This window comes from Salvelinus fontinalis, chromosome 31, assembly GCF_029448725.1.
Source record: "Salvelinus fontinalis isolate EN_2023a chromosome 31, ASM2944872v1, whole genome shotgun sequence".
In the NCBI taxonomy this organism is placed as follows: Eukaryota; Metazoa; Chordata; class Actinopteri; order Salmoniformes; family Salmonidae; genus Salvelinus; species Salvelinus fontinalis.
The window spans coordinates 23,105,984-23,133,672 of NC_074695.1; the positions used below are offsets into that span (position 1 = coordinate 23,105,984).

Genomic DNA, 27,689 nt, shown 5'->3' on the forward strand with positions numbered 1-27,689 from the left:
ACAAAGGGTGTACTGATCCATTCAGCAGTAGAAATATTTTTCAATATGCTGTCAAATAATTGAACGGAAAGGACAAGAGTCAAAAGATTCCTAAAACAATTCTAAACCTTTATTTTCTAACAAGAGTGAAAAACAAAAAGGTAACATTGAAATGAAAAGTTCATACACAAACTTGACCACTCCGTGTCTGCAATATCAATAACAATAATAATAATAATAACTTGAACCCAGAGACAAAGTAAATTGTGATAGAGTTAAAGTGAAGTGTTACTTTTGTTTGGGAGGGAAGAAAGTTGAGGAGCAGACTGAAAAACAGGACAGAGAATCAAATAATTAGTCTGAGGGGGGAATCATAGAATGAAAACAAATGAAAGAGTCAGTGGTGACAGAGAGAGATAGATTGTGAGAGAGGTACAGATACCTATTTTGGGAAAGTAGCACCAAAAACATGAATGCCTGTTTTTCACACTTCCCAAAATATCCAAAATGGGCTTTATTGAAAATGCAAAGTCCCCTCCAACAGCCCAGCCTTAAACAAGAACCAATACAAAAAAAATACAAGTGTTACCATGGTGACCATTGTCACCTAGGATACAATGACATTCACAACCTTCCAACGAACTGATCTTCAGCTTTAAGTTAGCTTCATGTCCAAAACACCAAGAAAAATGGATCATGAAATAATTAATTCCTCTTCAGTCGGGTCAACAACTGGACCTCCTTGTCTGTCTGTGTGTGTGTTCGACAGGCTTGTGTCAAACTAGCATTTAATATAGCTGAGAACACATAGCATATTGCCTGACCTCAGAGAACTGGAGCCCTAATTAAGACCAAGATAACTGCTCTCCTATGACATTGCCAGCTCACACACTCCAAAACACTTTCACAGGGAGGAGGGAGGTAGATAGAGAGAAAGAGGGAGGGGGTGTAAAGTACAGGGCAGAAGAGAGGAATGTGCTGGTATGTTCAAGGGGGATGGAGAATGAGACAGAGGAGTGTAGAATCTAGATGTAGGATCTCAGAAAGAGAATCAGTGTTAGTGTATGAATGTGATAGGGCAGGTTAGCTGTATAGAGAGGGGGTAGGCCGGGGAGCGCCCTGCATTTCTTTCCACAGTTTGACAATGTCTTTCGGCCCAGAATCTGTCCATTCTATCTCTCTCCAAACGTTTGACCATTCTTTACTCCAGAGTTGCATCCATAACCATATCACAAGATCTGAGTGAGAGGGAATGAGAGAAAGTGAGAGAAGCATGAGTTAAACTGGTTAACCTTTTTTAAAACAGGTATTGAAACTAATGTCTACATTTCTTTAACAAAATTGAGGTGGGCCTAACAGAATATAAACAAAAAGCGAGGAGGTCAGTTACCTCGGGGTGTGTCTGGATGGGTATGTGAGGGGGTGTGTGGTTGAGGGGACAGGTCTTCTTGCACTCCGAGGCATCCTGGGACCGGGGTGTTCCCTCCACCCCTGTGCCGCCCCTCTGGCTCTTCCTCTTCCTCTTCGAGTCTTTAGCCCGCCCCACACGGCCCACTCCCTTCTGCTCCTGGAGCTCAATCTAAGGACAGGGGTCAGGACAAAAACATGATACACTACATTACCAAAAGTATGTGGATACCTGTTCGTCGAACATCTCATTCCAAAATCATGAGCATTAATATAGAGTTGGTCCCCCATTAGCTGCTCTAACAGCCTCCACTCTTCTGGGAAGGCTTTCCAATAATGTTGGAACTTGCTTCCATTTAGCCACAAGAGCCAATAGTGAGGTCGGGCACTGATGTTGGGCGATTAGGCCTGGCCCACAGTCGGCGTTCCAATTAATCCCAAAGGTGTTTGATGGAGTTGAGGTCAGGGCTCTGTGCAGGCAAGTCAAGTTCTTCCACACCAATTTCAACAAACCATTTCTGTATGGACATCACTTTGTGCATGGGGGCATTGTCATGCTGAAACAGGAAAGGGCCTTCCCCAATCTGTTGCCACAAAGTCGGAAGCACAGAATCGTCTATAATGATACGCTGTATCATTAAGCTTTTCCTTCCCTTCGTCCGAACCATGAAAAAACCGCCCCAGACCATTATTCCTCCTCTAAACTTTACAGTTGGCACTATGTATTGGGGCAGGTAGTATTCTCCTGGCATCCGCCAAACCCAGTCGGACTGCCAGATGGTGAAGCGTGATTCATCACTACAGGGAACACGTTTCCACTGCTCCAGAGTCCAATGGTGGCGAGCTTTACACCACTCAAGCCGACGCTTGGCATTGAGCATGGTGATCTTAGGCTTGTGTGCGGCTGCTCGGCCACGGAAACCCATTTCATGAAGCGAACAGTTCTTGTGGTGACGTTGCTTCCAGAGGCAGTTTGGAACGGTGTTGCAATCGAGGACAGACGATTTGTGTGTGCTACGGGCTTGAGCGATCACGTTCTGTGAGCTTGTGTGACCTACCACTTCGCGGCTGAGCCGTTGTTGCTCCTAGACGTTTCCACTTCACAATTACAGCACTTACAGTTGACGGGCAGACATTTTACGAAATGACTTGTTGGAATGGTGGCATCCCATGACGGTGTCACACTGAAGAGCTCAGTGGCTTTCAACAAGGCCATTCCACTAATGTGAAGGGGTGTCCACACACACGTATCTTCCAACACTTCAGCGTTTTAAAGTAATTGAGCTACTAACTATTACTAAATTGTAAATTTCAACACCACCATAGGAGTTAAGCTAATACAACATACACTGCTAAAGCTAGAGGTTTCCTAGTCTCTCACCAGTATGAGTGTTCTGAGTGTGTGTCTGTGTGGCTCTAAAGCAGCCTGCAGGACTCTGTGGATGGTGCTGGTCTGGTCCAGAGACACCTCCAGCAGATCTCCCTCTAGCTGTAACTCCTCTAGCTGGGTCCTGGTGGTCAGGGACAGCTCTATCACCGGGCCTTTTAGTGATGGGACCAGCGGTAGCAGAGAGCCCACACCTGGGTGGAGGTACAGAGGGATACATGGTAAGTGTCTACAGTAAAGGGGTACATTCAGACAGGGAAAAAGTTACATCATGGACTGGAGTTAAAATGTTGTCTACTAACCTGTAACATTGTGGTGAGAGTTTACTTTCTTGCTTACGCCATTTTCACATCCAGCCTGCATGCCGCCATTCATCTCCTTCTTTAGGGTCTTCTTGGGAGAGTTCTCCTCTGTGAGGTCTATCACTCCATCTCCTTCTCCTCCCTCTGAATCTGATAGCACTATCACCGACTCACAGTTCCCTTTCTTCCCATCCTCTTCCTCCTCTCCCTCCCTGTGAGGCTGGTTCTGTTTAAGCTCCTGCAGCCTCTCTAGTGCCCCCTGTATCTCAGGGGTGTCCAGTGCCTCCTTGGCACGCCCCTGCCAGGTGATGGCCCTCTCTGTGAGACACTGCAGAGCCTCTCCCTCTGGCAGACGGACGGGCAGCCTCTGGAGCGCCACCAGCAGGGCCAGTATGGTCTCCAGACGCGGGCGCCGCGAGCGCTGGCACCGCGGGCACAGGAAGCGTGAGTCCCAGTCCCACCAGCAGAGGGGGTTGGTGGGGAGCCCTGAGGAGGAGGGCAGGAGGGAGGGGAATGGGACACACCCACCGTGGAACCAGTCTTTACACAGGTGGCAGCGCAGCAGAGGGGGGCGTGGCGCCCGGCCACACACACACACTGACTGAGGAGGGGTGCTGCTGCCTGTCGTTGTGTGGTTACTGTCCCCGTTCTCCTTTCCACAGTTCTCAGAGTGGAGGGCTGTGTCTAGCTCCATGGGGTCCTCCCCCCACCTCCCACCTCCATTCTCCTTGTCCTCCCGCTCTGTCTTGATCTCTTTCTCAGCCTTCTTCTCCACACCTGGTTTAGACAGGTTGACCTTCTGGAGCCTCAGCAGAGCCTCTTTCTCCTGGTGCTCTCCCTCTTTAAACGCCATCACCTAGAGGGACAGACACGGATTATGCACTGCCCTGTACTTTTAAGTCATTGTCTCATTTCTTGTCTAGTTGTCGTCTCTGCCTGTTGTTTGTATAAGTCTGAGGCCCCGTGGTAACCGTAACAGAAACGGTTGACAAATCAAGTTGTTTGAATTTGGTTATGACATACTGACACCGGCAATGTTCCCTGAAAATTGTGAAAATGATGTGTAACTTCCACGCATGTTTACAGTAAACATTGAGGTTGTATCCACTTTAAGTTACAGTTTCAGACAGTGGTTGAGTAGGCTACTGTGGCTATTTGATCATAATGTAGGCCTGCCAGTGACCTACCATCAAAAACAAATGTATAGCATAACATTTTAACATGGAAATAGCTGTTCTATCATTCAGCCTACAGTAGCAGCCAATGTCTGGTATTCAATGTAGGCCTACATTCCATGAGACTTGAACAAAAAACATCTAGGGCTTGACATTAACCTGTTTATCCACTTGTCCTTCAGACAAGGGAGGTGACTGAAAATGTGTTGCTTGATGCAAGAAACCATTTTACAAAATAAACTGCATTAATATTCCCATACCATTATTACAGAGAACAAGACAAATTATACTACCCTCTGCCTATTGGCTAAATACAACACTTCCCCCTTTAAAAAAAAAAAGAAGCTCTTTACCGGACTGGCTTTTCAAAGATGTCTAGAAATGTACACGTGCTGTGCTCCTGTAGGAAGCAACCATTCCCCTATTGCTGACTACAAAACTATAACTGGGCTAATAACGCACTAACTAGCAAAGGATATGAACAAATGTGCACACATGCAGCTCTCGCTTTGATCTCAAAACAAGCACATCTACTCACGACCGCTCATCCTGTAAACACAGTCCAGTTGGCTCAGATCCATATATAACAAGGGTCTAGTTGCATATAGTCCTACTGCAGCTCTGATTAGTTATGCCAAACAGGTCTGTGTAGAGGGCTGAATCGTGCCTGTCAATGCAATAAAATCCTACTCTCATGGGTTCTGCCTTACTAAATTTGACATATTAATAAGCCTTGCATAGTTCGTTTTGTTTCGATATGTCGCATTGAAAGTGGCTAATGTTGATTCGATCACAATTCCCACAGTAAAAGGAAACGCTGATAGTGTTAACTAAGGGGAAAAACTCTAGAAAGTTGAAGTTCATCTCGTGCTTCTTTGCGCAGGCTAATATTACTGCTGCGCGGCAGTCCTGGGATGCGGCGCGCCTGTGTGCAGCTTAAAGGGAACATTGGACACTGGTAAATAACACACTAGAACTTGACAGCCATAATGTCTGACTAGGCCATACTCTATACAGACTCACAATGGCACCAGGGTCTCTCAGGTCCTGAGCAGAGAGGCCCAGAGTGTTGGTATCTGGGTCATCTAATGGATCCGTCTCTTCTCCCCTCTCCTTACGTTTCTCCACACACGGACACAACACCTGCAGCAAGAAAAAGATGTGATGATGCTGTTAGTAAGACCCACACGTTCAGCAGACAAATTAAAATAAGGGCTAACACTAACACTAACAATATTCACATGCACCCAATTCACAGTCAGTCTCTCACTCTTTCTGGTGTTCCCTGAAGTGTTAGTGATTTACATGTTCGGCAAATACCAATCTTTTAACCACTGTAGATAAAGAACTAAAAAGGCTCACACACACTCCACCCCTGGCCTCTCTGACCTGTAGCAGGCTGTGCTGGCTGCTCTTCTTCAGGAAGGTCTTGGAGGCCTTGTCTCTCCAGGAGTGGGCGCTGGCTACCTGCAGCTCCAGCTGCAATAGCTCCTCCATCCTGACAGGGAGGTCTCTCCCTATCGCCACCAGGCCCTCCAGATCATCCAGACACGGGTAGTGCTCCCCATTCTACAGTAAACACACGGGAGAGGAAGGGAAGGGGAGGTTAATGGAGAACAAGCCAGGGTTACATTCAGCAGGGCACAACATTGTAGAACATTCACATGTATTATGTTGAACAAACATGCCTCTGACATTTACAATAAATAATTCACATCCACTGTATTTATGCATTTTCTATCTGCGACATTGCACAACGTTTGCCTATTGAACGTGGTTATAAGGTTATAATAGACAGCAGGAGTTGGTTCTACTTGCCTGGATCTCCTCCAGGTCAGTGACCCAGGCCTTGGCTCGGCTCAGACAGCCCTGGAGAGACAGGATGTTGGGCAGCTTGACTGGGATGAGCTGGGCCTCGTTTACTATGGCCTCCAGGGTGGACAGAGGGTGCTTCTGCCTGCAATCACACCGGGAGAGAGAGGGGACATTAGGAAGATCAGACAACCTGAGAACTTGAGTGTGTAAGTGAGAGATGAGAGAGAGAAAGAAAAAGTGACCGATTGAGTGAGACAGTGAGGAGATAGAGAGAAAGAGAGATTCAGTATGAGTCATGTGTTCCTCACCGTTGCTCCAGACAGATCTGGGCCTTCTCCTCCCATCGTTCTGCTATAGTCAGGAGCTCCTGAAGCTCTGCCATGGCTGTTTCCACCGAGACGCTCTGGGGCACATTGCAGCCCACCTCTATCAAGTTCCTGAGGACCGCCAGGGTCATCTCACCACCCTCGGGCCCCAGGGTCTTCCGCACCTCGCTCAGCCAGTGGCCCTGCTCCTGCAGCCCCTTGAGGAGCTCATACTCTGGGGTATCGACCGGCAGGCCAGCCCCCTGCTCCAACAGGGCCTGCAGTTGTTCTGGGGGAGCGGAGTCTCGCCGCCAGTCCCTGTCGCTCACTAGAGCCCGGGACTGAGTCTGGAACTCTTCTATTGTACGCAGGACCACCTGAGAGAGAGGGAATCAAAAAAGGAATGAAAGGAAGTAGGGAAGGAAGAGCGTCGTGGACATTAACAACGTTCCAGCTACAGCATGTTTACTGGTTTCCTCTAGTGGCTCAGATCCAGCTGGTGGATACTGACCTGTACTTCCTCCAGCTGGCTCATCACACATGGCAGGTTCTCCATCTTCTCCACTAGAGCCTTCAGGTCTGCCAGCGTCATCCTCCTGCAAACACATACACAACAGTGTGTGTTACTGTAAGTGTGTCACTGAGCAGTTCAATGCAGTTGTGTGTATGGCAGTGTTAGATATGATTTAGGTCATGTGAGTGTGTTACCTGGTCTGTGTCTTGTTGAGAAGTTCAGTGCTTGTCTGCTGACAGTTCTGTGTGTCAGTGAGGACGGTGTTGAGTCTCTGGAGCAGCTCGTTGTCAGGGAACTTCTTCTCTGCTGCCTCTGCCTTCAGAACCTCCAGGTCTGTGATGCCTGGAGTTAAAACACAGTCAGTGTCATTACACACCTTTTGGAACATTTGTTATTTTCACCCATCTAACTCACACAATTCTAGAACAGTGTGTTCTACCTTCCTATCTTATGGGTTGTGTCTATGGCATTTCCCACCTATCTTGTTGCCTTCTTCCTGCTCCAGAGCTTCTTTCACTCTGTTGGCCCAGGAATCAAACACCTCGGCTCGCACTTTGAGCCGATGTAACATGGCAAACAGCTCATCCAGAGTGTACCTGTACCTGGTAGGGAGGAGGAAGAGACAGGTGAGGCGCTACTGGTAAACAAACGAAACATGGAGAGAAAGAGAGACTCACACAGAGACAGTGGGTCAGTAGTACCTGAGGTAGAGCTTGTCTGTGGGGCAGCTACAGAGGTCCTGTGTGTGGTAGAGACAGACGAGGCGTTCAGGGCAGTTGGAACAGGCCAGGGCAGACAGGAAGCAGGTTGTCTTGCAATTATCACACTGCCTCTCATCATCAGGCAGCAGCTCGAACGCCTCCCTCTCTGCCTCTGTGATGCCCTGAAAGACCACGGCACACAGGGCTTTAGGAAACCACGACACATGCAAGAGCAACACTGTATACAAGATGACAGTCAGTACTATGCAAAACACCACAACAAACACCAACATTTGAGAAACTCATAAACCAAACAGACAATATTACGCAAGAAACCACAACAATCAAATTGCCCCCACAAACCAGTCATTTGCTGACTGCTGAAGTCAGTGACCAAACCACAGATAGTCCTGTCTTTCACACGCTCAACTTCTAGATTATTAGTCTCACCCTCTCCAGCAGGCCCTTGCGTAGCTTCCTCTCCTCCTGGACGATGATGAACATCTCTCTGTGCGTGGCAGCAGCCAGGTTGAGGTCCAGCTTCTCAGGGCAGGCGGCCATCTTACAGGTCAGCTCCTCGTGAGAGAAAACACAGTACCGCCGCAGACGACGGTAGTGCTCGATACAGGAGCGCCCTGCAGGCAGCTGGGGGAGGGAAGGGAGAGAAACAGACAGAGGGAAACAGAGGGAGAAAGAGAAAACCAGGGAAAGGGAAATTAAGAATTTTGAAAACACTACATAAAAACACCCATTGGAATAGAGGCATACCCAATCTGCAGTGCAGAAGTTCACGGCTTCAGCAAAATTATATCCCTGATTGAAGCCGCTGTGGTAAGCCCTGGGGAACGTGATGACAAACTCGCCAGCACACTGGTTGGTGCGTACAACCTGTCAATCAAATGGAAAGGAGGTTATCAGCATGGACAGTTCTCTCAGTATTATCGATCATCACTAGAATATGAAGATGTGTGTGATGTGTGCATGTGTCATTACTCACCGGGACCCCGTGAGACATGAGGATGTTGGGGTTCATAATAGTAACCAGCTGGTGGAGGAGGTCAGGCTGGGACTCAAACAGCTCTGGGGTAAGCTTCTTCATCACCTCCTCTAACCGTTCTGCTGCTACAGAGGGAACCCCGTACCACGTCTTAGGCTCACCCCTGCAGGAGGAGAGGGGGCAGAGAAGGGAACAGCTTTAGTCACATTAACCATATCTATCAGTCAGTACATCTAGAATGTTGTATAAAGATAGTGGACATAAAAGGACAATCTCAACCATCTACAGATGAACTGCCTATTCATTTCTCATGTATGGTTTGTAACATGTCCTGTAGTGTGTGGTAGTTAGTGTCCTATTTACCAGTGCAGGTAGTTGATGGAGTAGCTCCAGTGGTCTTCGATGTGCCAGCAGAAGGCTGAGAAGACCATGCCCACGTACAGCCAGGGCACCTTCATACCAGAGATATCGGCGTTGATGTGGCACAGCACCGACTGCTCCAGCACCGGCATCACATTCAGGTTCCAGCCGCTGCGGGCATAATCCTGCAGACAGAGGACAAGAAGAGGTTAATGTACAGGTAATGGTTTAGAGGAACTGTATATAGTGTTTCATGAAGTAATAGTAAATAACTTTGTAAATCCCTCAATTAGGGGAAACAGAACCATGTAGGGAAACTGGCATATGAAGACCTACAGGAGTGAGATGAGCAGTTGAATTAAGAGACAGAAAGGAAGATTGTTTAGTAGCTAGTTACCGCTTCCTCTTGTGAGAGGTTCTTCTTGCCATTGTTCATGGGGAATCCACTGCCAAACTCTTTAGAGTGGATGTCGGCTCCATACTCCACTGTCACATCCTCCTCTATGCTACTGACCAAGCGCCAGAACTCTTTCTCCACCAGCTCTGTAGGAACCATCTTCACACACCAAGGTTGTTACTAACAAGATAGAAACTCAACCGATTGATCAAAATGAATAACAGTTTCTGTCCACATCAGAGTAAAGCATTTGTCTTTTAGGTTTGTACAGGGCTACGTACATGGACAGGCATATTGAAGTAGTCTGCTTTGTATGTGTCTGCCATCTCCCCAAAACTCTGCAGGGTGTATTCTCTGGTAGCCTGCTCAAAACCGAAGGCCTCCGCTGGTCTTTTACACTCCTACAGGGAAGTAGAGGAGAGGCAGACATGAGGGCATTGAAGAGATGAGGTAAGGAATACCTAGGATAGGATATAGTAATCCTTCTAACCCCCCCCCCCCCCCTTAAAAGATTTAGATGCACTATTGTAAAGTGGCTGTTCCACTGGATATAAGGTGAATGCACCAATTTGTAAGTCGCTCTGGATAAGAGCGTCTGCTAAATGACTTAAATGTAAAAGAGATGGATTGGACAGAGGCAAAGAAAATAATTACCATAAATACAGATGAATATAATGCTAAGTTTATTCCCAGTGATTTTCCTAACTGGTTTACTTAAGTGATAATGCCCTCGAAGCCAGTGTTTGAAGGATATATTGGCACAAAACACCAGCAAAAAGGGCATTATGACTTTTTTACAACGGGTTACCAACATATTAAAATAATGATAAACATATTTTTAATTAAAAATATTATTTTGAATTCATTTAATGAATACTATTTCATCATTCCACAAGATATAGTCCCGACACAAATCTAGGGTTGCTACCCTATATACCCTATCTTTTTGTTCTGCATCTATGGACGCGACCCAGTCGTCGGTTCTAAATTTTGTATTGTCATACTGGCTGGCAACATTCTACCCCTTGCCTGCTAGCTGGCCAACTACAGCTAACTACGTCACGTCAAACAGCGCAGCCAGAATAACAACAAAGTAGCTGCATTTGCATAAGCTGTTTTCTAGTGACATTTACTTGGATAAATCCCCCCCCCCAAAAAATGGGAGAATGTCTAGATGCTTTTATACTGAAGATTAAGTTTATAAATGTTCTGGCTGATGAGACAGTGGATTGAGCCCACCCGTTATATAAACTTCAAGCCTGTGTTTGATTTTGTGTTACAATTTTATAAATCAGTTTGTTCGTTCGACATAGTGGGATTGTGTCTTAAATTAATTATGTGACGAATTGTGGTGAAAATGATTTCTTGCGCAATTGCCAATAGAATAACCATAGGTACATTTACAGTCAAGAAATGTCATGTCGTGTGGTCCTAAAATCAATAGTCTTCATTTGTGCGCTAGTGACTGGTGCTTAGCAGCCAATTAACAAATAAAAATGATCTTATTCATATCACCTAACCTGCCCAGTCTCCACTTTATCAGCAAACTTGTCTAAACAGCATGCACACAAAAAACAGATTGTGCAAGTGTGCCATTTATCGCAACAGTTTGAGATAAAACTATCGGTAGAGTGGAAAACGCAAGTACATAAAATATACGCACAAAAGTGTTTATGTGCACTACGTCATCACACACAGCCTTTTATTTACAACAAAGTCAGCCTGAAGGAAACACCTCTGGTGGGGATATTTTTGTATGCAGATTTTAAAATATTCACATAAAAATCTGTCGCAAATTGGATGGAAACCTAGCAACTGACTCCCCAGGTTAAAATAGACTGTGGCTGGCTGCACCCACATAGAATTATGTTTGTTTGACACAACAGGATGCTGTGGGTCTCCATGACTCTCTCACCTCAGCCACACATTTGGGGCAGCGCCAGTTGCCCTTCGGGGCTTCAGTGAGGGGGGGCAGCAGACAGAAGGTGTGGTAGTTGTCGTCACAACCGTCACACAGCAGGAGCTTCTCATCCTCGTCGCCACGGCCACACATCCGACACACAAACGAATCCACCTTATCAGAAAACAGAACAGATTAGTGAGATGGAATTTAAGTTCTCCATTTAAATTGACAGTAAAAAGCATGAATTGACGTACACCCAGTTGTTGGAAAGTTGCTAACTAACGGAATAGTAAATTTAAATGTTTTATCCATTAAATTATTGGGCGCATATACAGTGAGTATACCAAACATTAAGAACACCTTCCTAATATTGAGTGGTAAACCCCCCCCCCCGCCACACTCACCCTGTGTAGTGTTCAACGATCTTTGTTTTTCCATTTAAATTTCCATCCTTATGATTAGATTATCTATAACATCTGATTTAGGATCAGATAATAGAGGGCTGGATTCCCAGACACAGAATCTCCAGTGATCACGCTCCTTAGTACAGGATTAGTCTTAATCCGTTTCTGGGCAACCGGCCCATAAGGGTGAATTGAAGCTAGGCCACTTACAAACTGGGGGTTGCTGAGGTTACGTCTCAACCTCATGGTCATCTTGGTGCAGGGCCCATCACCGTTAGGGTCGTCTTGGTCCTTTTCGTCATGTCTGTCTCCACCATCATCATCTTCCTCTTTTTTCACTTTATTCTTGACATCAGAAGGAGGCGGTGGCGTGGGGGTGGCTGTGCTGGAGTCTCCCTCTTTGACCTCTCCTGGTTCCTCCTTGTCCTGGACAGCAGCAACTGCATCACGGACAGTCACAGTCTGAGGCAGCTCTTCTGGAAGGAGACCAGCAGTAACCTTACCCAGCATTCAACACAGACTGACTTGATAAGAGACTGCATCTGAAATTGCACCATATTCTACTTTTTTCAGACACACCCAGTGGTGAGGGAGGGGGGTGAGTTGTTTTACCTTTCTTGGGGATGCTCTTATTCCTGGGAACCAGTCCTAGCCCCATCATCTTAGGCCCTGCCCCATAGATCTGTAGTTTCTTCAGCTCAGGGTTCTTCTCTATGTCCTCTTCCGTGGGGGCAGGCTAGGGGACAGAGGTTAAAGGTCAGTAAGGAGATGTGGAGGTAGCAACTCCAATACACTCAACTATACTGAGACGGAATGGAGAAGCAGAAGGGTCAAGGAATGAGGAGAGAGTGAGGATGATGGAGAATATCAGCAAATGAAGTACTAGTGGAGAGGACTGGCTAAGAGAGTAGAAACACTCCCAGTACATCTGTGACAAATGAGAGTTATTAAACAAAGGTAAAGATCCAGCACTCTGTTATAGCAAAAGCAACAAACACACACTTAGCAACAAAGGAAACTAATTTGGGGAACCAACATACAAGTTTTACTGAGCTAAACAGTGGTTGAGTGAACATTTTAAAATAAAAAACACCAACAAAACGGTTGTGAAGTGTCCTCGGCCTCAGATCCTAAATCTGTAAAATTGTGTTTCTAACTTCTGAAGGGGCAATGCTTGAGGGCATGAATGTAAAAAGCTTCTTTTGCATATTCCAAATATTTGACTTACTACCAAATTAAACTGTCTAACAGGGTTCTTGCCAAACACAGCCTACCGGTTTTTAACTGAGTTGTGCACTCTAATAGAACACATGCAGTCACAATAGCACTGCAGCAGACCGGAGAATGAAAGCGTAAACAGTCAACAGCAACGCAATAATGCACAGAGACCTAGCAGTAAAGCCACCCAAGAAAAGTACAAATGAGAGCGAGAGAGAGCGAGAGCAAGAGATCGAGAGAAAGATCAACACTGATTTCACAAACAAGGACAGGTGAGACCGCTTAATGCTGATGCATTTACACAGGCTGTTGCCAGGAACAAACAGTCTGAGTGGGTGTGTGAGTGGAATAAGGGCTAAACACAGATAAAGCTTGATGCCAGGCTGATGAATGGTGACGTTTGTTAATAGTTATAAAGGGAGAGCAAAGGGCGCCTGGCACAAAATTAAGGTCGAGAGACAGAGGGGTTTGTTTCTAAAGAAACAGAGCCAGCTAGAGAGATGGGGCGAGAAGAGAGCCAGGAAGGAGCGAGAGCGGGCAGGCACATTGCACTCAAGAGAGACAGTACCGATGGAGAGATGTGTTGAGAGCCAGTAGTGAGAGGGTGGGAGGCAGAATCCTCTGGACCCTGCATGGGGAGACAACAGCAACAATGGACTGAGACAAGAGGAGGAAAAAGAGGAGCTGAGGAGAAAAAAAAAGTCATTGAAGGGAACAGGGTAGAGTGGAAAAAAGGCATATGGAGAGAGATGGATACATCAAATATATAGGCCTAGGTGTGGGACAACAATGTGCTAGCCAAATATAGTTGTGCTTGTATTGATAACGTCACAAGCACTTTTTGATCTGTATACAACTGAGCACTCAGAACGCACAGCACACGGAGTTCAATAATTAGAGCAGCAAATGAAAACAAGTACAGGATAAATACAGGTAGCTACAATGTTCAATGGTAGGTGTGACAAAATTAACAACCAGTGGGGGGGGGGGGGGGGGCAACAAACAGAGACAGGAGAAAGAGAGACAGGTATAGAGCAGACCTACCCCACTATTAAATTAGTCAAAACAGGAACATTTTACATCTGGCTAGAAATAAACGAGGAAATTCTCAGAGACAAATGTCCTCGTGTGCTACCCTTATAGAATCCCCATACTTTAACAATGACAGCTTCTCCAACCTAGAGGGGGAGATCAACAATTTCCAGGCTTAAGGACATGTACTAGTCTGTGGCAACCTAAATGCCTAGAACTGGACAAGAACCTGACACCCTCAGCACACAGGGAGACAAACACCCACCTGGAGTTGACAGCATTCCCTCCCCCATATGCCCCCCTAGGCACAACTACAACAACATAACCAACAAAAACGGGTCATAACTACTGCAGCTTTGCAGGACACCATAGTAGTCCCCTAGTCGATTGTCAATGGTAGGCTTCGAGGTGACTAGTATGGTAGGTACACCTATAGCTCATCTCTTGGCAGTAGTACTGTAGACTACTTTATCACTGACCTCAACCCAGACTCGAGCATTTAGTCAGTCCAGAGACACCCCTATCAGATCACAGCAAAATCACACTCTAGTTGAACAGAGCTATGCTGAAATCATGAGGCATCAAAACCAAAGGAACTGAATAATATTCAGAAATGTTATAGAAGGAAGGAAAATAGTGTGGAAATTTACCAAAAAACTATTAGGCAACAAATTCTAGACAATTTCCTGGACAAAAGGTTTCACTGTAATAGTGAAGGAGTGGAAGAGCTGGAACACAGATTAAATTCATTTGTATTAATGACTAATTTGGCCTATTGACATTTAAAATAGATTATGTTATGAATACGACAATAACATACACTACATGACCAAAGGTATGTGGACACCTGCTTGTAATATGGAGTTGGTCCCCCCTTTGCTGCTAGAACAGCATCCACTATTCTGGGAAGGCTTTGCACTAGATGGAACATTGCAGCGAGGGCTTCCATTCAGCCAGAAGAGCATTAGAGAGGTCTGGCACTGATGTTGGGCGATTAGGCCTGGTTCGGAGTCGGTGTCCCAATTCATCCCAAAGTGTTCGATGGGATTGAGGTCAGGGCTCTGTGCAGGCCAGTCAAGTTCTTCCACACCAATCTCAACAAATCGGTTTTGTATGGACCTTACTTTGTGCACGCAAGCATTGTCATGCTGATACAGGAAAAAGAGAATTCCCCAAACTGTTGCCACAAAGTTGGAAGCACAGATTCGTCTAGAATGTCACTGTACGCTGTATCGTTAAGATTTCCCTTCGCCTAGCCCGAACCATGGAAAAACAGCCCCGGACCATTATTTCTCCCCCACCAAACTTTTCGGTTGGCCCTATGTATTGGGGCAGGTAGTGTTCTTCTGGCATCCGCCAAACCCAGATTCGCCCGTCGAACTACCAGATGGTGAAGCGTGATTCATCCCTCCAGAGAACGCGTTTCCGCTGCTCCAGAGTCCAATGGCAGCGAGCTTTACACCACTCAAGCCGACGCTTGGCATTGAGCATGGTGATCTTAGGCTTGTGTGCGGCTGCTCGGCCATGGAAACCCATTTCATGAAGCTCCGGACAAACAGTTATTGTGATGATGTTGCTTCCAGAGGCAGTTTGGAACGCTGTAGTGAGTGGACTGACAATTTTTTACACGCTATGTGCTTCAGCCAGCACTCGATGGTTCTGTTCTGTGAGCTTGTGCGGCTTCCACTTCGAGGTTGAGCTGTTGTTGCTCCTAGACGTTTCCACTTCACAATAACAGCACTTACAGTTGACCGGGGCAGCTCTAGCAGGGCAGATATTTGACAAACTGACTTTTTGGAAAGATGCCACCCTATGACAATGCCACGTTGAAAGTCACTGAGCTTTTGAGTAAGGTCATTCAAATGGCAATGTTTGTTTATGGAGATTGCATGGCTGTGTGCTTGATTTTATACACCAGTCAGCAACGGTTTTGTGGCTGAAATAGTAGAATCCACTAATTTGAAGGTGTGTTTCCACACACACACAAAAAAAAGTATCTGCAAAATGAAAAGTGAGGTGTTTATTGCCAAAAGAAGAGACAGGTATAATTATACTGAACAAAAACACAAATGCAACAATACATTTATCGGGCCTTATTCTATGGATTTCACATGATTGGGAATACAGATATGCATCCGTTGGTCAGATACCTTAAAAAAAAATGGGCAACATGATCTCGCAATAAAACGCAATTGTGTTTGCTGTCCATAGTTGATGCCTGCCCATTCCATAACCCCACCAAGGGGCACTCTGTTCAAAACACGCACCCACACAACACCATACACAGGGTCTGCGGTTGTGAGGCCAGTTGGATGTACTGCAAAATTCTCTAAAAACGAATTTGGAGACGGCTTATGGTAGAGAACCTAACATTCAATTATCTGGAAAAAGCTCTGGTGGACATTCGTGCAGTTAGCATGCCATTGCATAATCCCTCTAAACTTGACACCTGTGGCATTGTGTTGTGACGAAACCGCACATTTTAGAGTGGCCTTTTATTGTCCCCAGCACAAGGTGGACCTGTGTAATGACCATGCTGTTTAATCAGCTCTTGATATGCCACACCTGTCCGGTGGATTATCTTGGCAAAGGAGAAATGCTCACTAACAGATGTAAATAAATGTGCACACAATTTGAGAGAAATAAGCTTTTTGTGCATATGGAAAATGTCTGGGATCTTTTATTTCAGCTCAATAAACATGGGACCAACACTTACATGTTGCGTTTATATTTTTGTTTAGTGTACATGATTATATGGGCGTATGATACAAGTTTATCTCCATGACTACTATTCAAGTACTAACAAATTCCATCACTGATAGTCTACATAGATAATAACATCTACGAATGTAACGTGATTTGTGTTAATGGCAGGTGTTGTTCTCCCCAAGGTATTACACTGACAGCTCTGTAATAACCAGAGTAGAGCACTATTTTTTTTCCACTTCCAGTTCTCAGAAGGCAGCACAACAACCAATGAATAGATGTGGCTATTTATAGATTATGGTTGTTGATTATTCAGTGGTGGAATGTGTGCTTACATGAATGATCAACACGATCATGGCAATGGGTAAAAAATAACCAACTTCTGTTAAGATCTGTGAAAAAAGATTTTAAATAGCACACACAAAGGTTGACAGTGTTAAAAGGGAATATATTAAGTCATTGTGGACTGTGTGCCCGTAACTCACGTCTGGCTGGAGGCGATTGGCTCGGCGTCCGTAGCTGCTCATCTTGGAAGGCTGGACAGACTGGCGTAGGGGGATGGAGTGGGGCTTGTATTCTCTATCCACCTCTTCTCCATCATATAGCTTTGGCTTAGTCTGCTACACAGACAAATCCTGGGGTTAAACCCTGTTCCACATTCATGACTATGGATGGACACCATTTATTAACAGCGCAACTGGCTTAACAAATAATGAATGGAAGTCATGTAGGTCAATGCATGTCAAATTCTATTTGATAGATCATAAGTTGATAGATTGCTTGTGTAAGCGCAAAAGAGCAGGAGCAGAGTGGGTGAGTGTAGCATTACCGGCAGGCTGGCCCCAGCATGAAACACCTCAAAGGGGTAGACAATCCTCTCGTAGTGTGAGCGCAGGAGGGAGCCAATGTTCCTGCCAGTTGGGTAGCCAAGCTTCTGGGCCACACGAGCCCAACGCCGCTCCTTACTGACTATATCAAACCCTCCCTCCTCTATCACAACCTACAGCACAAAATAATAAAGTAAGTGTACAGTCAGCTCAGTTTTACTGGCTTAAGTACAGTTGGAGAGTGTTCGCAATAGTAAGATCACAATTTTGAAAAGAATCTATCCTTTTTGGTTATACTGAAGTAAGACATGCAACAGGGGGTTTATTGAGAAATGACATGAGTCAGTCAGCTCCAGCACCTTGGACAGGCTGAAAAGGTCCAAGATACGCCTCTCGATGTTTGGGATCTTGAGGGAGGATCCCTGGATCTCCCAGAACTTGGCAATCCGGTCCAAGTAGTTCAGCTTGACTCGGGTCTCCGCCTGAGGAGAGGGGGGTCAGGAGTTAATATGATTAGATGGAGTGAAAACAAAAATGTAATCTTTGAGTGAACCAGAACAAGTGACTTCTAGAACAGTTATTCAATATCAAGACTCAACCATTCAGTGATACAACATAGGATGGAGAGAGACAAACCTCTAGCTCATTGAGTCTCTGTATACGGGGTGTGAAGCGGAAGCTATCCACCTCCACAGCAAAGGGTGGCTGCCAGTCCTGTAGGAGAAAGGGAACCCTTTGATCAATGTCTGACAAGTGTTAACATCAAACATTCTGTCTCCTGCAATCTCAAGCGTTTGCTCAGCTTGTAAGAGAGAAAGAAGACATTACTTTTGTTGTGTGGTGGACACAAAATAACAGTGAGACTACATCATATTGGTTACGGTTGGAGGAAAACAACCGCATTCAACTCTACAGGTTTCAATGGGTTAAATGATAGATGCGTATCAGTAAACACTTACAGCAGGAGGACGAATCTTGCAGATTCCAGACTTCTCTGCAATTGGACGGATCTTGGCAATATAGCCCAGGGGATCCTGAAACTCCTCCCATGACGGCTCGAACACTGGGCACTCAGGAGGCGGCACAAAGTCTTCCCCCTCCATCGCCCTGACAACAGGTAAGGCCAAGAATCAGCATGTCAAGTCAACACACAGTGAAGCAACTTACTTAGCAACTGTCTTAAGTGCTAATCAGAGTCCAAAGCGCCTATGCGACCGCACAGCAGTGTTCTAGAAAATTGGATGGTTGGTTTTCCTACTTTTGGAATTATCTGCGCGGTTCAAGGAATTTCTCCATCTGTCACCACATTCAAATGATTAGAGGACGCGTACGCAGAGACACGGTTGTTGGGGATTTTGGGAAGGTGTGCAGTTGGGCTATGCGTTTCCCACAGACGGTGGTCTCATAGCCGTGTAGCTGTGTCACAATGTGCCGCCAGACTCCCTGCGTCTGTGGGCTCTGAATTACGCTTTACCCCATCACCCAAATCTAAGATTGCTTATGTAATATTTGTAAACATTAAAATCTATCAGAAAAATATATTTTTGTAACTTCCAATCCAGTCAATAGGGGACAAGAAACATGTTGAGACAAGTTCAAAATTAGGCTAAGGGTCAAACAATCACATGGTCTTTTACCCTTGGGATTACCCGTTATTAAAAAGTTCATAAGTACAGTTCCATAAACAGAACATCATATAATCTAGTAAAACTGCATTTAGACATGCAGTCCAATTATTTTTCCCACTAATTGGTATTTTGACCAATCACAACAGATATTTTCATGTAACTTTTTCAGAGCTGATCTGATTGGTCAAAAGACCAATTAGTGACAAAAAGACCAGAATTGGGCTGCCTGTCTAAAACTATGACATCAAAAACCCAAACCTGTTGTTAACCCAATATGGGGGAGGAGTTCTATGTAACTGGTCACCCCTCCCCCTACGTTACAGCCACAACAAATAAAGCACTGCTTACATGGTGCCATTCGTGTCATGGATATGTCTCATAAGATGCATCAAGAGGTCAAATTGGTGTTCGGTCATCAATAGAAAATAACACACTTACTAACAAATAACGGTGATATGAAAAAGTTAAAGTCCTACAGTCTGGGATGTGTTTTGTTTACTACAATTGATTTCACAAGAACTGAGGTATGTTATCTGGGAAGGCCTCCTACATTTCCTGTCAATAGAAAATAATGATAGACATTTGAGGAAGCTTACTACGTACTCAAATGTTGGGGTAGATTCTCAAATTGTAAAGTCCCTAACCTCAACATACAGACGTCACAGGAGTTAAGGCTAAATTACTAAAATGGAAGGCCTGATTGCATCCATCCACTTAACTGGGAGCAATCCATCCAAGTTAGGTAACAAATTAATGTTGTCATTGTCAAACAACAAAATATGGGCCATTTGGCACATACATAGGTCCTTGGTGACGAGATAGGAAAATCCCAAGGAGTTTAGGATTTTTAGCAGTTTAACTAGTTAGTAAGATGTATATCTAAAGTTATTAGACTACCTATATAGACTTACATCATATTAGATAGCTGGTACTTGGACAGCAACTCTTCCTGACACGTTCAGCGTGGTCAAAGACGAAATAATGGATTCAGATGTCACCAATAATGGGCCGTTAAGGTGTCTTGAAAGTCTATTGTCCAGCACTGGGTCACGATTAGGGTGGTTGAAGCGAACGGTCGTTATGGCCTCCACTTTTCAGCCCACCCCAGGCAGCACCTCCGGTCTCGGATATCACTGCAAATTGGCGTGGAAGTTTAACTTGACATATTGGTTACTTCTGTTTTGGACGTGTCCCAAGCCAGATGTGAATGACTTAATTTTATATCAAAAGATTGCGGACAATCCCGTAGACACTTCCTTCTCCTGAGACTATCCTCCTTACTTTGTTGTTGTTTAGCTAGCTGTCGTTGGTTAGCTAGCTAACGTTAGCTAGCAAGCTAGGTCCAGTTAGCTCACGTAAAGTTGGCCGTTTTCAGCCTCGCTTCCCCCATAGACCCAGTTCTATTGATGTAGAAGTGTAAAGATTATCCACTTCAAAGACTCGTTTGCTTGTACAACAAGTGACTGTGAGAATTACGTCCCCATCAAATCAATTTGTGACCAATTTCGCTATCCCCCGTTCATCCTATCCTTGTTAGACGCCATCTTAGTTTCATCATTGCCTAAGCACAACCTTAAATCTCTCAACTACTGACTACGACAGATTACTTATTTGAGCGGAAGAGAGGGTAGGAATTAATCCCTCCACATTCGCTCGTTTATAGAAAGTAGTTCATAGACGCATTTTCTCTTATCTTGACCTATTTCACCAATTATGATGCCCATTCACTTAATTGTATCACCAGTATACGTATGGCTACATACAATTAGTATATCGTTTAAAACGTGTGCCAATATTCAATGAATAAGAATGGCAGCAGACGGTACTGCACATTAATTCAGATGTGGAGGATGGCAGAGTTGCATGATGCATGCACGCAGGTACGTTGACGGTGATGATGATCGATTACTTTTTTATATCTGATAGGATACTTTTTTATCATTGGTGATCTGCTTAATGTTGGGAATTGTTTGCCTGATAAAATTAAGCATAAATGAAGGACATTTTTCCTTTCCTGTTTACACGACTGGATGAGTGAGCCATGCCTATTATAATCTAGTTTTAATCAGCACCTACTTAATTGTTTTTTTTTAACTAGGCAAAGTCGGTTAAGAACAGATCCTTATTTGTGACAACCCACTGTTCCCGGTAGGCTAACTGCCTTGTTCATGGACAGAATGACAGATGTTTACCTTGTCAGCTCGGGGATTCGATCCTACAACCTTTCGGTTACTGGCCAAACGCTGTAACCACAATGCTACCTGCCTCCCCATAATAGGATTTAGGCTGGTGTTGGAGACTTTAAAAAAATGAAGTACAAAGAAAAAGCTATGGTGTCCAGTCCTAGGGACCTCATTCAGTATCACACCTACAACCAGTCTCAGGAATAATACCTGTTCCAAGAACATCACGTCTCAGGGACATCATGATCATGGGTGGCAGAAATTGAGTTTAGCCACTAGACGGTGCTGTTGATTACATTGTAAAACAGGGTTTAGAAAGCCCAATGATAGAGCTGTGTTCATCATCCATCACATTTGCAGTCAAGAAGACGTCAATAAAAGACAGAAGGTCGCTTCACTGCAAGGACACTTTTTAATATGTCAGAAGCAATAAATATTCACATCTCAATTCTCTATTCTTTCAGTTTACACTTACTACATACACAAATTAAATTCTTAGGATCATACTTGTTGTATGTTTAAAATAATATCAATTAGTGCTCTGACATACAAACATTTCAGTTCTTCAATTTATTATCTAACCTTCAGTCTAAAATAAAAAATAATTCAATATTCAATCAGACCAAAGTCCCCCTGCTCCTCTTTCTTTCTCACACACGCAGGCATGCACGCTCACACACGCACACGCACGCACACACCTTAACAACAAAATGGAAATATTTATTTCCAAAGTTATTAAGTATTTGTACTATAATATGTACATTCATGTTTATACAGTACAATCCATTTAATAAGTGCAGATATATTCATGCAAGAGGGGTCACAAAGGTACAATACAGAGGAAATTAGACAGGAAATAGCCAACACAAAGCTTCAACATTAACCACCCCTAAAACCTCTTATTTTTCCCTGACCACACATACTCTTATTCTGGATTTTAAAGTTAATCTGTCTCTTAGTTTTAACAAGTATATTCTAACATTTCTAACTACATCTTATCATCCTAAAATGTAATTATTTCCTTTTGTCCCTTCTTCAACCTAGCATTGTTCTAACACAGTGCAATAGAAGTACAGAGAGAGGAGGTTAAAAAGGGGGTCGACAGAGATGATAGAGGAGAAGATGAGCAAACTTGTTTGATCTAATGACAAGCACATTCAGTAAGGTTGCTGGGGTGAAGGCTATTTGGGTGGTGGTGAGTTCTCTGAGGACTGGGAAGGGGGTATGGGAGTAGTGTTTTTAAAATAATGCCATTTCTGACTTTAAGACACCACGTGTTCAAAATCACAAAACTGCATTACAAAGCGTGCTTGTTCAAAGACATAAACTGTCCAAACACATGCCATGTGAGAAACTCTCAACAAGACCTGATGCTTGTAAGCGAGTCTCCTGATAATAGAGAGAACATAAATGTCAGGGTCACCAATTAAATGAGGGTCATTGTACATGACCAGGTCAAAGGTCAAAGCCCTTAAGAGGATATTTCGAAGGGGTCTGGAAAGAGTTGATTCAAAACACATAAGACTACATAAACATAATTTAAAATGGTCCCCTATCTGTTAAGGTGAATTTATACTCCAATGACCCCATTTTTAGACACTGTGCCACTGCAAGTTCAGAAAAAAGGGAGGGAGATAGAGAGGATACACAACTATATTATAACAAAAATAGTCATAAATATGAACTAATACTTTCAACGATCAATAATAATAACTGATAATAGAAGTTATCGATGGCAATCATCATAGAGAACAAAAAGAACACCCTCGTTACATATCAAAAGTATGAGGGAATTAATACATGTATATATATCCTCTGTATAATAATTTATAATCAAACATCTAATCAATCAATCAATTATTTATATATAATTCATCACTGGATCAAAACAGTTATGTTATTAGACAATATTCATCATACTCATAGCAAGTATATATGTAACATTTATTCAACAGCAAAAAAAAGCTTAAAAACATTCAAAAATATGATTTGTAGCATCATTAATCCACACACCCCATAGGGAATGCATGTAAATCTTATGAAATCAGATGACTTCTTTTAACATGTAGAAGACCATAGAGCCTAAGACTGCTATTGAACCGTGCAATAGTCATAAAAGTTTAAGACAAAGCAACATTTCTCTGAGGTCTACATTCAAAAAGGATACCTTTCAGTGATGAAGACCATGGAAATTAACAAAGACATTAAGCTGAATAAATTATTGCAAAGTCAAGTGACATTTTTTGCAACTATCCTCAATGGCTGTTTACAATGCACAACCCTGCTGGAATGTATTTAGTGTTGAAGACTTTTTCAGCTCCAGGTGGGTGGGGTTGGTCTTTCAATTGGTCAGCATTATCCTAATCTCGACGACAGAAAACCAAATCTTGGTTGCTTCCTTCATTACGAGAGACTAGATTTGTCCAATTAATAACGTTGCACAATTACATGTTGGTACCTGTGTTTAAAACAGTTTCAGGCTCATGTCTTGGCAGTGTCCAGAGTTTCCAATAATGCTTCAGACAGTGAAACACTGGGTTACAGGCCCTCTACTGTACATTTACTACTAGCATCTGTTCTATGGCTATAGAAATGGTTAATTGTGTGTGTGTGTGTGTGTGTGAGGCTTTTTCCTGCCTGCTGCCAACTTCAAAAATCTACCTCATTGCTCCTACCTGTGACTCTCCCTTATGAGTTTGTGTGCTGAGAGCTTATAGAATACACCTGAGAAACTGCAACGGAAACTCTATACAACTGCAGTATACACTCAGTGGACCGTTTATTAGGTACACCACCCGTTCACAAAAATGGATTGTTTCTACAGAGAGCGACTCACGTGGCTTTGGTTTGCTCTATAAAGTAGGCAGACAGGCATTTGGTTACTGTTCGATTGAACAGAATGGGCAAAACGAGTGATCTAAGTGACTTTGAGCGTGGTATGATCGGCACGTCGGATCCATTGTCTCAGAAACGAGCGCCATCGTGGGCTTTTCATGCACTACAGTGTCTAGGTTTTACAGAGAATGGTGCGAAAACATCCAGTTAGCGGCAGTCCTCTGGGCGAAAACTTGTTGGGCGAAAGCTTGTTGATGAGAGAGGTCGAAGGAGAATGGCAAGCTAACAGACAGACAAATAACGGCGCTGTACAACAGTAGTGTGTAGAACGGCATCTCGGAATACACAACTCGTCGATCCTTGTCACGGATGGGCTACTGCCGCAGACAACCACACCAGGTTCCACTCCTATCAGCTAAAAACAAGAAGAACCGGCTACAGTGGGCAAGCGATCACCAACACTGGACAATTGAGGAGTGGAAAAACAACACCTGGTCTGACGAATCCCAATTCCTGTTGCGTCATGTTGATGGCAGAGTCAGGATTTAGCATAAGCAGCATGAGCCTATGGATCCATCCTGCCTGGTGTCAACGGTACAGGCTGGTGGCAGTGGTGCACTGTTGTGGAGAATGTTTTCCTGGCACACGTTAGGTCCCTTGATACTAATTGAGCAACGACTGAACGCCACAGTGTATCTGAACATTGTTGCTGACCAAACCCAATGTACCGCCATCCAATCTGCAGCAACTGCGTGATGCCAAATGTTCCCTGTGGAACATTTCCGACACCTTGTAGAATCCATGCCCTGAATAATTGAGGCTGTTCTGGAGGCAAAGTGGGGTCCGACCCGGTACAACATTTACATTACATTTAGGTCATTTAGCAGACGCTCTTATCCAGAGCGACTTACAAATTGGTGCATTCACCTTATATCCAGTGGAACAGCCACTTTACAATAGTGCATCTAAATCTTTTAAGGGGGGGGGGGGGGGGGGGGGGGGGTTAGAAGGATTACTTTATCCTATCCTAGGTATTCCTTAAAGAGGTGGGGTTTCAGGTGTCTCCGGAAGGTGGTGATTGACTCCGCTGACCTGGCGTCGTGAGGGAGTTTGTTCCACCATTGGGGTGCCAGAGCAGCGAACAGTTTTGACTGGGCTGAGCGGGAAAAGCTGGGTGTACCTAATAAACTGACCACTGAGTGTATGTGTTATATGCATGATTGTGCTAGCCTTTGCCTATACTATACACAAACATATTTGTGTGCATACATGTGGGCGTTTCTTTCTTTATGTGTGTTAATTCTGCCTGTGTGTGCTTGTGTGTCCTGTACTGTATGTGTGAAGGTATGTTTGTATGTTCAGGTATATGCATGCTATCCAGCTCCAACTCTCTCTTCTGGTCTCTCTGTCTACATGTGTGGGAAGCGGAGATGAAAGTAGCAGAGGCGAAATAAGTTGCGTTTCTTTTTGTCACTGGCGCTGTTGTTACTGCTGCTGCTGTCCTGCTCACCTCTACTAGCCCTGGCTCTATCCCTGGCCCTAGCTCTGCCCACTTCCTCCATCGTGCCCTCTGACCTCTGCCCTCTGTGCCCCCACGTTCTGTTCCTCACACTACTGTGCTGATCCGGTTGATAGGTTTGGATTTGGAGCTGACCCCTGTGCCAGTCGCCCCAGCCCCCGTCACCTGGGGCCCCTGCTGAGGCTGCCCGGGGTGCTGGGGGGGGTGAGGGCAGAGAGGCGTAAGAGGGGTAAGGGGGATAGAAGGGGGGGGTAAAGGGGAGTGGGGGGGGGGAGGGGGGATGGAAGAGAGAGGAGGGTACTGGGGCTGATACTGGGCGGCGGACGTAGCGTGATGGGCGTTGACGGAGGCGGGCGGCTGCTGGTGCTGATGTTGGTGGGGCAGCGTGCCAAAAATGAAGTGAGACTGATGTGGGTGGGCGGTGGGGTGTGGCGCGGCACTGAGTGGGTGCCCGGGGTGGGTGTGGGAGTGTGCGTGGGGGTGCGGGTGGGAGTGAGACAAAGTCAGAGGAGGTTTGCTTGGCACAGCGCACCCCCTGATAGACTGTGGGGTCTGAGTGTGGTACAGGGCGAACTGGGCGTTCTGGGAATGTTGGGAGTGAGGAGAAAGGGGGGGAGGACAGCCCACTGCTATGTTGCCGTAGCGACCCTGCATGCCATGCTGGGAAAACTGGGAGAGATGGGCCAGCTGCTGGAGCTGGGCGTGAGGGGGGCCAAAAGGAGGGCGACAGGGGAGCGGCCCTCTCTGAAGGATATGAGGGGGCACGCCCCCGCCTGGCAAGAGAGGAGGGCCAGCTTGGACGTGGTAGCGATGGTGATGGTAGTAGGGGGGAGGGGGCTGCACGACGGCCGTGTGGCAGTACTGAGCATGCAGGGCCTGGATCTTGGAAGGGCCCCCCTCTGACTGGCACAGAGATGATGGGGAGTGAGGAGGGGGCCCTCCCGTAGTGGGTGGGGGGACAGGGGCGGGGTAGGGTGGCCCCGGTGGTATAAGGGGACTTGGCGGTTTGGCGCGTTTGCTGCCGAATAGAGAGCCCAGGAAGGAGCCCGTATTGCCCCCCCCAGGGCCGCTCCCCACCCCTGCTCTCTCTACACTGCTGGGAACCCCCCCAACTCCCATCCCAGCAGTGGTCTGTTGTTGCCCCGGCCCACCCCCCACCCCTGTTCCGGGGCTCAGGATGGGGCGATGCGGCCGGTAGTCTTCTGTAGGGTAGCAGCCTGGGATCACGCCCGGAACCGGGTAACACTGGTGGGGTCGGGGGCTGCTAATGATGGAACCCTGAGGAAGTGGAAGGACAGTTGAGGAGGAGCTCTGCAAACATACATACAGTATGACATCATATCACAAATCACTGGAACACTGCAATGAGTATGTCAGTTTACAAACACCACAACACCTGCACATCAACAACAAACCATTGAAACAAACAAACAATGCAAGAATGGAGAAGAACAAGAGTTGAAAACAAAAACATGCACAGGCAGTTGTGAGAGGCCAGAGGCATGGTTATACAAAGCACATTCCAGAACACAAGCATACACACGTCAATCACACACGTCAGTCACACACGTCAGTCACACACGTCACACAGAGAACATGCTAATGATGGGTCAGGGTCAAAGACGAGGGGAATGACTTCACATTTATGGCTCTATTAAAGGAATGTACTGGGATGGCTATGCTTGAGGGGCAGGTATTAAAGGGGCAAGTGCACAATTCAGTTAGTCCATTCAGACTTACTTCCATGGTACTGTCGAGGGAGCCAACACTGTTACTGCGACCACGTTTCCCTGCACCCAGCCAGGAAGAGGCAGGTTGCGGAAGAGAGGAAATACAGTAACAGAATGTTTCCGAGTGAGCTTGCAGAGATGCAGCAGATACTGTGTATTCATGTGCCAGAGGAAATAGAACACGATGCAACTAGGAGGCGAAGCAAGGAAAAATCTAAAGCAGTCTCATGGGTAGGGTACTCTCTCAGTGTCTTGACTATAGTGTCTGAAGAATTTCAGTTAATTCTTATAAAGAACCCAGTCAGTCAGTAAAAATAGCATATCTCTATCAACCGGCAGGATTAGTGAAAGTATTTTATTAGAAT

At 45.3% G+C, this 27,689-nt stretch overlaps 2 protein-coding genes across 8 annotated transcripts in view; both read right to left on the bottom strand.

Annotated features, from left to right (window-relative positions):
- Positions 1-87: 87 nt before the first annotated feature.
- LOC129829849 (lysine-specific demethylase 5C-like) lies at positions 88-20,832 on the bottom strand. Of its 5 annotated transcripts, none has more exons than XM_055891827.1 (28): positions 19,969-20,832; positions 18,389-18,536; positions 18,066-18,143; positions 17,789-17,911; positions 17,432-17,602; positions 17,088-17,219; positions 13,433-13,492; positions 12,259-12,382; positions 11,857-12,122; positions 11,255-11,413; positions 9,621-9,740; positions 9,340-9,498; positions 8,946-9,127; positions 8,583-8,745; positions 8,354-8,473; positions 8,036-8,230; positions 7,586-7,767; positions 7,362-7,486; positions 7,079-7,226; positions 6,882-6,966; positions 6,374-6,747; positions 6,069-6,207; positions 5,640-5,819; positions 5,274-5,393; positions 3,076-3,931; positions 2,768-2,967; positions 1,370-1,558; positions 88-1,217 (listed from the first exon to the last, which is right to left on the bottom strand). In XM_055891827.1, exons 1-28 carry the CDS (start codon positions 19,971-19,973, stop codon positions 1,209-1,211), a joined length of 4,812 nt encoding a protein of 1,603 aa, XP_055747802.1. In that variant the 5' UTR covers positions 19,974-20,832; the 3' UTR covers positions 88-1,208. The 5 variants fall into 5 exon arrangements, with proteins under 5 accessions (XP_055747802.1, XP_055747801.1, XP_055747800.1 ...); XM_055891826.1 differs by having other exon boundaries at positions 11,857-12,119; positions 17,088-17,222; XM_055891825.1 differs by having other exon boundaries at positions 17,088-17,222.
- Positions 20,833-21,633: 801 nt separating this feature from the next.
- The window catches only part of LOC129829850 (IQ motif and SEC7 domain-containing protein 1-like), a 72,628-nt gene continuing 66,572 nt past the window's right edge, over positions 21,634-27,689 (bottom strand). For all 3 annotated transcript variants that reach the window (XM_055891831.1, XM_055891832.1, XM_055891833.1), the window contains 2 exons: positions 27,335-27,384; positions 21,634-26,872 (listed from right to left, as the gene is read on the bottom strand). In XM_055891831.1, the coding sequence (XP_055747806.1) occupies positions 25,682-26,872; positions 27,335-27,384 (1,241 nt within the window). In that variant the 3' untranslated portion in view covers positions 21,634-25,681. The remainder of the gene's footprint in view (positions 26,873-27,334; positions 27,385-27,689) is intronic.

Coding starts and splice junctions, on each gene's coding strand:
- LOC129829849 (XM_055891825.1), bottom strand. Junction 18,144..18,388: donor GCAAGATTCGTCCTCCTGCT/GTAAGTGTTTAC, acceptor TTTCTCCTACAG/GACTGGCAGCCACCCTTTGC. Junction 12,383..13,432: donor CTCAACACATCTCTCCATCG/GTACTGTCTCTC, acceptor TCTGTCCCCTAG/CCTGCCCCCACGGAAGAGGA.